This window comes from Strix uralensis, chromosome 24 (genome assembly GCF_047716275.1).
Source record: "Strix uralensis isolate ZFMK-TIS-50842 chromosome 24, bStrUra1, whole genome shotgun sequence".
NCBI classification, from domain to species: Eukaryota; Metazoa; Chordata; class Aves; order Strigiformes; family Strigidae; genus Strix; species Strix uralensis.
The window spans coordinates 3,221,961-3,232,863 of NC_133995.1; the positions used below are offsets into that span (position 1 = coordinate 3,221,961).

The 10,903-nt window shown below is 40.9% G+C and overlaps 1 protein-coding gene across 7 annotated transcripts in view; it reads right to left on the reverse strand.

Annotated features, from left to right (window-relative positions):
* Window positions 1–10,903, reverse strand: part of PPP1R12B (protein phosphatase 1 regulatory subunit 12B) — a 127,317-nt gene that overhangs the window by 78,693 nt on the left and 37,721 nt on the right. For all 7 annotated transcript variants that reach the window (XM_074893991.1, XM_074893987.1, XM_074893988.1 and 4 more), the window contains exons 4-8: window positions 8,686–8,845; window positions 5,908–6,052; window positions 4,195–4,269; window positions 1,653–1,732; window positions 935–1,080 (exon numbers count right to left, since the gene is read on the reverse strand). In XM_074893991.1, the coding sequence (XP_074750092.1) occupies window positions 935–1,080; window positions 1,653–1,732; window positions 4,195–4,269; window positions 5,908–6,052; window positions 8,686–8,845 (606 nt within the window). The remainder of the gene's footprint in view (window positions 1–934; window positions 1,081–1,652; window positions 1,733–4,194; window positions 4,270–5,907; window positions 6,053–8,685; window positions 8,846–10,903) is intronic.

Here is a 10,903-nt window from a genome sequence, read left to right on the forward strand (position 1 = left end):
CCAGCCAGGATTCCCAACACCTCTCATACTGTGATAAACATCGTAACTGATCTAATTAGAATCCAGGTGATAATTTTACTGGCACAAGAAGCAGGACAAAACTTTAAACTACACTTCTCTGCAAGGACTTATTTATTAGTTTATCGGGATATAGGCCAAGTAAGCTGATGTTAAAAGTAGTTAACCATTAAACACATCATAGTCTAAGATCCATCTCTGTTTGCAGTAATATTAAGTACAAGTCTTGGCTTACTGTAAAATGAAATATCTTTATTTAAACTTTCTGTGCTGCATATATATGCTGTTTAAACTAATTAAGGAAACGATAGAAACTATAGAAAAAGAATGAGAGTAGGATGCCAGCAATATGCTATAATGTAAAGGCTAACATAACTTGATGTACTTAATCCTTACTTTCCACTAGGTTTTGCAATTATTACACATCACAGTCAGAAAAAAGTCCCTCATCTCTATAATTACACAGAACAGCTTCAGCCCTTCATTTCATTTCTCTGATCCAAATACAACAACCTTCCTACGTGTTCAATTGCTTTCCTACCATCTTGCAGTAACTGAAGTATTCATCCTGAAATTGGCCAAGAAAAACACTACTGTTTAAGAACAACCGATGAACAATGTGTTATCTTAAATTTAAGTGAGCTGGAAGTAGAAATTAAAATACTATCCACAGGTGGGGTTTTTTTTTTTTGAAAAAATATGCTGACCTGGGAATCAGCATTTACATCAGCTTTTCTAATACATTAGCTACAGAATTCTCCATATCCTATACATATACACTGGAGTAAGCCTTTCAGGATGTATTTAACAACAGAGAAAAGAACCCAAAAAACCAAAAAACCCAAAGGCAGTTCTCAAACTGATCTCCTAATATTGCTAGGCTAATTATTAAATCCAAGACTGTACTAAGTCTTACCTGACTCCTTTTCAGCATCTGATTCTGAAACCTCATCTTCTTCAGCTTCTTCCTCTTCTTCAGAACTAGAACTGCTAGAGTCCTTGTTCTCTTCCTCCATCTCCATGGACTTCAGTGTGTCTTCCTCATAAAGAATCTTCTCTTTGCTGCAAGATATAGAAATTTTAAGGACTACCAGACGAGCGAGTTATTTCTGAGTTCTGCTTCTCAGGAACACATAGACATGATTTGCTACATATAGAACAAGCAAAAGGACAAAATCCATCTACAGACTCAACATCCCAGCACTTTCAGTACTGCCCATTTGCCATGGATTCCAATGCCAGTTTCAGATTTCCTAAATTTGCAAGCATTTCTCAATCAAAAAAAAAATGTGGTCTCTCTTTTCCTAGCGTAACACAACCCATCAGCTGGACTATATGGCTGTGAGCAACTGCAGAGGTGCAGTTCTCAGCCCAAAGGCCAAATTGATACTCAGCAAGAGCAGAAGCTGGCGGACCAAGGACCAGCCCAACTCCTTGTTCTACCATTCAGTGGGTATGTTAAGAAACAGCTAAAATGGTATTTGAGAGCACTCAGATTTAAAAGAAACCGTGAAATGAACACGAACAGCAGTGAACTTTTTTTAAACCAGCTGAGGCCAGCTGACTGCTAACAGATGAAACTGGTCTCCCATTACTCTCTGGGCAGCTTCTTTTCAAAGAGAAAAGAGACGTACTTGGTGAAGAGTCCACTCTGAGGCTTGCCGTTCATGTCAGCTTCAATTAGCTTATTCCTCGTCTCCTTCTCACTTCGCAACTGTCAAAAAGTCCAAGAAGATTGGAGAAAGAATGAAAAGAGACATCTTAACAAGCCACCTCAGCACAATCCAATAATTACCACAGCATAAGGTCATCCCAACCTCATTAGACACAAAATACTGTGGATTTGTTTAACAAGCCAATTCAACAGAGGCACATCTGCAAGAGCACTGGATGTCTTGGACTACAGCTCCATAAGGGCACAGCTACACACCCAGCATGTCCTTAGAGTCAAGCTGCAATTTAATAAAACCTTCAGAGGAGTCTGCAGCAGCACCTGCTGAGACCCAGAGTCAAATCCTGACTACCCCAGCACCATCCTGCTTCTGTCCATGCAGACACAGCGCTGGGGGTCTGCCCACGTATGTTTGTATGCCCATGAAATCAGGCTAGATTCAGTCAAAAATTTGATGCCTTTATAGCTATTATTTACTTGCTCTCAAAAGAAATCATTCAAGTATGCTCTGCACAGGCAACCGATGGATCTCCCACGAGGATGGGGCACTTCTTAAATCTCTCAAATGCCAGCATGAAGTCATCACACAAGAATATCTGTGATCACCGCAGCAACTGGCATATTTCGCCCAGAGAGCAGCAATATTAATTTTGTCACCACTGATGAACAAAACAGTAATGAAAAAATTGTTTCAGTACCTTCTAGAAGCCCAGACACAGTTGAGGTAGAAAAAGGGATGGCAATTAGAGGCTCACTTTTAAGGCTGTTTCTTTTCTGTTGTGTCTAGCCTAGTTCTTTCTCTTTTGATAGGAGCTGACACCAGGCACAAGAAGCAAAAGCTCTGCAAATTCTGAGCGTGGGAAAAGCTACGTGGAGTCCAGCAAAGAGTCAAAATTTGGGGTACAGCATGCTGTTAAATAAAACGAAGTGCTGGAACACACTAAAGGGAAGTGCAGGAAACAGCCTGCTCCATTCACAGGTAATTCAGAGACTGGGGAAAAAAAATCCAAACCCAAATCAAATTAATTGCTTCAAGCAAACAGAATCCCGTATTCTCTACAGCAATGGCAGCAAATCTTTTAGCAAAGACAACATATTGCTCCACCACAAGCTTTAGATTTGAGAGCCATTTTGAAAGTGAAATAACAGGCTTAGAGGAATGTCATGGAACTGCCTATTTCATCCTTAAAAAAAAGTAAAGTTTTCCATTTTAAGTGATAAAAATGGTACACAATAAACACACACGATAAAATGGCATTTCTATTAAAAAAATAATCATATCCACTAAAAAAAGAAGTGTGATAAAATCTGGATTCTTCTTTTCTTTCCAGTTCTACTATAGCTTGCTACACTCATTTAATAAATGGAGAAGGCCTTTATATAGTGCTACTATACAGAGAACAAGGGGGGTTGCTAGCCAGCCCCTGTGAAGCAGGAGCAGAAATGGGCTAGCACCCATCCTAAAATTTTCTTGCCGTTGTTCTTCTTTTTCTTTTCTTTTAAGGAGTGCGGTTATCTGCAGAATCCTGGTGTAGTGAGATAGGAGGAAATCCAAAATACAACCCTGATAGTATTTATCAACACCTCATTTAGGGAGAAGCTGATTAATTTTTAAAAAGTTTCTGTGAATGTTAAAGATACTATTTAAGGATGACAGCAGCTGTGTTATGATCAGAGCTTGAGTTCTACCACCCACATTGTCAGTTCCTCAAAATACTGTGCTGGGTTTTATCAGCAGTGTTCTCATTATGTCTGTTTCTGAATCCAACATTTTAAATGATACTGATTTTTTTTTTTTAAAGAAGGTTGGTTTGTTTTTTGAAAGCACTTAAATGAGATAATTGAATAGACCAGATGGAATAGGAAAAAACGCAAACCAAAAACAACTTTCTGGCTTGATGACTGGCTTTACTTTGATTAACATATATTTTTGCTATCCTTTTTAATGCCAATTTTCTGCTTATAACCCTTTCCAATATCTCCACTGCATTATGAAATGGTAATTTAGTATGGTTTTGAAATCACCAATTTTTTTAGTCCAGAATTCCCTGAAGCTTATAATTTCTTCTCACTCAATGAAAAGTCTCCCAAGGCAGACATGGTAACAGATCTCTTTCTCAACACTGACAGCATATTTCCTTAGATGCAAACACAATTTGACTTGGGTAATCATTCATTAAGAAAAGACCAGTTTGATGCTAGAGAGCTTGCCAGCTAACAAAAGCAACTGCAGAATAATAACAATTTCAAAGATGAACTATATGTTCCTTACCAGTTTACATAATTCTGCATGTCAGCACACTACTGACCTTCTTGATGCAGTCATTCAGTTTTCTAGATTTCTAGCTATTAGAAATATTGGTGTAATTACAGATTCCAAGTGACTAACATGAAAAAATAGCTGGGCCTCAGCTTCCTGCGTCTGTTGATGCCGTATGTCCTACACAACACCTGTGCACGAAAAGGTAATTGGAGAGGTGGAAAATGATCTGCCAGAAACTCACCACAGTCTGTTTCTTCTGCAGCATTTCTAAATGCTCAACTAGGCCCTCATCAGCCACGTCGAATGGCGTCTGGCCCTGATGCAATAAGAGAAGACAAGAGGATAACTGATATGGCATAGTGTTAATATACAAAAAAGCACTATTCACCAGTGAAGAACAAAGAGAACATGCTCCACATCCTCCCTCCCCAAATACTGAGTAACATACTCTGCTTCACTCCAGAGTAAGGAAAGCCACGCAACAGTGATGGCAGTTTTATGACTCAATCCATGATCAGAGTAACCTTGATCATGAAAGTGCAGTTCCTTGATTGCTGCTGCTGCTCAAATCTAACAGCCAGAACTAATATATCCGAGTTTCCAGGTTTCTAAAAAGGACACTCTTGTACTGAGAAGGAATGTGATCGACCTGTTCTACTGTAGCATCATGTATTTGAACCTCCTGAAAAGCTGCCAGTCAGCAGCAGGCCAAAAAATTTGGGAGCCATTTCCATATCCATGGCTATTTACAAAATAAAACAAACCAGAAAAATTACTTTGGGCACAAAATAAGAAATCAGTTACATTTTCACCACAACTAAAGCTATAATAACCATTTAATTAACAACACATAATGAAACCTGATGGCTAGGGATGCCATAAATACAGGCTGCCTTGGCCATCTGACCTAGCAAGGTGACAATCCTTGACTGGAAAGAGCAGGTAACGCAGCAAATACACCTGTGTCTGTTTCTTTTCAAGTCTACCACAATACAAAACCCACACACATTCTGCACACGTTGGGAGAGCACCTGATGGCCCTTAAAACAAAAAAAGATACCCCATATTCTGGATGCCAAAGAGCTCACCACGCTAAAGTGGCTCCTCATAGACCCTTTTCTTTTACATCAGTTTCCAGCACACAGATGCACTCAAACCATACAGTGCCACATTTCTCTTATCAAATTATCTTGCCTGCTTTCATTCCCTGGTGCTGTTCCAAGTACATACAACCTCATTTCCTCCCCCAGAAGCAGCCACGGCACAACTGAAACCGCTCCAGCAGGAAGCAGTTCACGGACACTGCCTGGACATTGCAGCTGGGAGGGGAACAAGAACAACCCTGGACAAGCACACGTCAGCTCTTGAAAATCCACAGGCTCTTCAAGGAAAAGCTTCTAACTATTAGGATGGAAGGGGATTTTTTTTTCCCCCTTTTTGTTTTTCCTTTTTTTTTTTCCTTCCATCCTATTTTCCTTTACTAATTTCTCATGAGTCCGAGTCAACTTTTCAATTACCCTTTTTATGACCAATATAGTAGAACAGGAAGGATTTTAAGCTGCCAGTTTCTCAAGGGTTTACTAGTTTTCAATGCCTTATACCTTAATATTAGCATATTATTTTGCACTCCAAGACTGTCTTTGTTGTTGTTGTTTAGTTTGTCAGGATTACAGTAAAACAGGAAGACGCAGATTAGCCCCTATCCTTTCTTACAATCTTGGTCCTAAAGTTTAATCACTGATCTTTTCCAGTAATACTTGAAATCTTTTCTGCCCTCTTCCAGTCAAGATTCTTTATTTTCTGACACGTTTCAATGCTCCAGTGCACACACTAGGAGAACTGCTCACGATGTAACTTTGTCATGGCATGGGATCAAGTGGTAGGCAATAAAGTTGACATTCACCTGGCTATAAAATACACTGCATAAGTTGTGCCAACATCTTTGCATACTAACCAGCTTGTTCCTGATGTCCATATCGCACAGTGCCTCAGCCAGGATGGAGCAAGCTTCCTTCACTCCCCAGTGTGCAGCAGCATGGAGTGGAGTCCAGCCATCATTGTCCTGGACATTCAAATTAAACCCAGCCTGGATCAAGAGCCTGAGGAAAGAAGCACTATTGATTTCTGCCCACCTGAGAATGACTTCTCGACACAGAAGAGTTCACACCGTGAACCATGGAGTAGGTAACATAAGGCACTAGTTTCTTAACTTGTTCATTCAGCTAAGCAACATCCTACTTGATGTGCTTGCAACTGTAACAGAAAAGTGCAGTAAATGAAATGTGACTTTGCTATAAAACCTGCTGGAATGCATCCGATTGATAAGGTTCCCTTTCAGCATGTCCTAAACTGGGAGAACACATTAATTTCTAATTTGGCACTGATGACCCAGTCTGAACTCCTGCTCCAATGGATGAGAGACACCAGACTTGCCCAGGCCCTAAGCAAACAAACATCTCTGCAGACTGCCATCTCCGTAACAAGGAGCCAAGCCCAGCACCTGGCATGGAAGGACATTTGGTAACTAGAGCTCAGTCTTGGTTCTACCCGACGACAAGGCCACACTCTAGGAACAGTCCATAATGAGCTGATGCCAGCAGGACTGGCAGCTAAGAAGCATTGCCACTACTGTGATTGACAGATGTGAAATTTCTAAGTTAAATAACTCACATTTGGGTTAAACAACTCAAAAGGCATTTTTGCAGACTAGTCCTTGCTCAGTTAAAGCAAATCTTACCCAAGTGAACCTGCCTGGGAATACCCCTGTATCACACTGACTGCTGCGCACCTTCCACCCACTCCCTTCTATCAGACCAGAGCGCTAGCGTGGCACAGCAGCTGGAGCTTGAATATTTAAAACCAAAACAAACAGAAGAGAGTCAATTGTAGTCTGAAGCTTCAGAGACATATGCACACTGGTACACCAGTGATCAGATGAAAAGTACCGAGCGGCTCATGTATCAAAACTGACTATTATCCAAGTTGCTTAAATACTGAAGAACATCCCAGGGGAATTCTGCAAGTCCTGTAAAAGTGCTACAGAAAATTTCCATCTTGGGAAATTCCACCATCCAGAGCCACCCTTCCGCAGCACAAGGGAAATCCAGCACAACCCCAGAATGGCACCAACAGTTTTGAAACTCCTGCAGCTTTACACCAATACGTTACTGTGCTAAATAAAACACAGTCATACTATAGCAGCAGTGTGTTTCTCTGTGAAAGAAATTTTAAATTAGGTGCTGACTTTATGTTGATTTTCCAGCTGGCAAAAGGGAGGAACATAGCTGCTAAGAGACTCAAGGTCACAGACAAATTCCACATCTCATTTGAGAGTTAGCTAGCTCCTGGCTTTCAGCCCCTTTGGTTTAAGTCACTGGAGCTTTTATTTGAACTTACAGGGTGGCCATAAAATACACAAGAGTGAGACAATGTCAGCTTTCCACGAGATCTGTTTATCATTATAACAATTAACACCAAGGAGTAGCTGTCCAGAACTCAGTCACCCTGGAAACAGTGAATGAAGCCTTCATTGAGGAGTGCCGGATATACAACCCTTCACTGAAAGTCCATGGGACCAACACCTCAAATTCAGGGCTATTACATTTCTGTTCCACATAAGCTGTGTTAGATTACTGTTCTTGGGCATGGTACAGGCACAGACAGCTTATAACTCAATTATAAGCTCTAATGAATGAATACAAATAGGAAACATGGAGAACAAAAAAAAATTACTAGAGCTAGATAAGAAACAGCTCTTACACAGCAAGTCATGCCACTTAAAACTATGAAATTAAGGATCAAGATAGAACATAGAATCATAGAATGGTTTGGGTTGGAAGGGACCTTAAAGATCATCCAGTTCCACCCCCCCTTCCACTAGCCCAAGTTGCCCAAAGCCCCGTCCAACCTGGCCTTGAACCCTTCCAGGGAGGGGACAGCCACAGCTTCTCTGAGCAACCTGTGCCAGGGCCTCACCACCCTCACAGGGAAGAATTTCTTCCTTAGATATAAGGATGAACACTTCCAGAAGGGATTTTAACATGGCAATAGAGTAACCTTGCTGCTCTTTATGGGCAGCTCCCCCCACACTTAAGAAGAAAGCTTTATTGTCAGAAACCTTAATTTGACCTTACCTGTACAAATATTAATGCTTTATTGCCAGGAAACACTACATTGGGCAAGTTTATCTTCATAAGCAGCTTGTTAGTACCAGAGTGGTAGAAGCAGAACTGCTATGTGTTGGAATCCCTCTGTCACTGCCAGTGGCTGCAGGAGCAGTAGCATTAAGGGCAAGGGCACAGTGAGATAGAGATGGACACTGCATTTTTCCACTAGACTGGTCATGTAAACCGTCAGGGCGTTTGTGATTGTCATACAGCATGTACTGTTACTCCGTAGGCTGAAATTGTACTTTTATCCCCTAACACTGTTCTACTTGCTAGTCCTAAAATTGTAACGCTAATAGGGAAAATTAAACCTTCTAATTGATGTCTCAGTCTCTGAAAAGCTTTCATCACTTTAAAGGCCTAGAGGTATGAAAGGGAATCTTCCAGTCCCTACATATTTCTGGGTGAACTACTATAGCTGGGCACATAGATCTATGGAGCCTTTTGAGAAACAGCAGTCTGAAAATCTCAGTATGAAACAAATTTCTCTCAGCTATAAAGCTAGATGTGTTCCTTACAAAAACCAGCCCTAATTCAGTGCATCAGCCTTGAGAAGGAGCTCCTACCTCATGACTTCAGAATAGCCCTTTGCCGCAGCAACATGAAGAGCCGTGGCTCCCGTTCGAGGCTGCTTTATATCTTCAATTCTCCCACTGTTCAGCCACTGTCGGGCGTCCTGTAGCATTTGCTGCTCCTCTTCTTTTCTCGCCAGGTCAAGGTCTACACCTAAGAAGGTGAAGCACAGAAGAAGAGATTATTAAGTGAAAGCTCTCATTAACATGTTAAAACTTACCCTACGTTTCATTTGCTGTACAATATTAGTAACCTCTTTATAATCTTCCACAAAAATCAGCAAAAGCATTTTTTAGGAGTTGGGAGAACTACTGCATCACTGACAAAGACTTCAAAAGCTGTCTGACTTTAAAAAAAACAATCTGAAAGTTAGCCACTTGTTGCAAGCCAGCCTAACTATTAGCTCGACCATGAACCAACTAGATTGAAATAACCAAGTCATGAACAGCAGACTGAAAAACTGTATTAAATAATAGTGTGAGTATAATCCACAGTGAAGATCTGAAGAGCAGCACAACCCCAACTGTACGGTCACTTAAAAGTCAGTATGATTTGCAAGCTGCATGTACGGAGATCTCTGTACTGCACCAGAGCCATTCATGCCAGGCACACCGAAATATTTATTTAGTTAATGCCACTGAGCAGCAAACCACTAGATTCTGACAAAATACAATTCTAAATCATTTTGGGGATAGAAGGCAAAAAAAAAAAAAAATCTAATCTGATGGCTTAAGAGATCTGCTTTAGATGAAGTCAGATCAAGTGAGTCCATCCATACACAGCTGGTGTAACAGAGACATGGTCTAGGGGCTTTCTCAGAGGGACAAGTTTCCCACTCTAGGAAACAACTGGTACTACATGGAGAGGCCAGGTGGGTCTGGCTGATGAAACCAACGGAAGCAAAACTATCTCAACCTTGTATTTGTAAGTGGAGTTTTCATGATAATGAGGTCACGTAAAGATGACACATTAGAAGTACAATACAGCTCCATGCAACACTAATCAGACTAGAGCTTGCTGACGCAGGGAAAAATATGAGGGAGAAGATGACAAATCTCAAAAATCAAGAAGGGTGTTGAAGAGCAACTGTCCCTATGGATTAGTTCTTTCAGTATAAGAACAACGTGATTCCCAACTAAATTATGGGGCATTAGGTTTAAAACAGAACAAAAGAAAGCACTGATCAACTCAAGTCTGAACTGTGAAACCCACTACCACAGGACGTTGCAAAAATTAGAAATAAAACTGGCCTCAGAACAAGGATTAGACAAATTTGTACTTATTAAACATAATGCTATGCATGCCAGAAGTTCCCAAGGACTGCACAAGTTCATGAAATAGAAAGCCACAGGGGATTCAGGAGTACACAGAAAGTCCATCTGGCTCAGGAATTCCTTGAGGCACGGTGACTGGAGGCTGGGAAAATGTTTGGGAAGGGAATCATCCACACTTGTCCTGTTAGAGTCTGCAGCAGACATCTGCTTTTAGCTACCATTGAAGACAGGCTACAGAGCTGAATGGACATTTATTTAAAGTTTATAACACATTTACTCCAGCAGTTATGATCCTTTTAAACTGTGTCAATGGGAAGCTTCTCAGTGGAGACAGATGGTTGTTTCAGGGCATCTTAGCAGGATGCCGCTAATGTGGTGAAGCAATGAAAAAGCCAAGCAGAATCCCAAGAAGTGTCAGGCAAAATATCTGCAGCTGAGGCAGAATTACATGAAGAGTTGTCTACAGTCAGCGTTTGTTTTACTGGGTGTCCAAACCATGCCTGTCTCCTCTCTGCAGTCAGGCGTCCTTGGATGCCCAGAAAGATACAGGTCCTTTCTTTACATCAGTGTAACTTGTCTCTCTTTAAAGTAGATATCAGGAACTGTACATGGTAATAACATGGTTGAAACCTTACAGGGCATGGTGTGGACAGCCCAGTAAAACAAATGCTGACTGTAGACACAATTCTTCTTTTTAAATACGTGAGTAGACTAAATATAAGGGAGAAGGGCTATTTAAGCTTATTTCAAAGTGGAGGGGATAGAGGAACAAAATAAGAATAACCTTGTCACAAATACTAGACTAGAAAGTGAAAAGTTTCTATTTACCAGAAGGTACATGATCCTGCATCAATTTTCCAAGAGGAACAGTAACACAAATACCAACTAGCTCTCAGGTGGACAGCTACAAACTCACCAGCGGAGCAGTAACACAGTT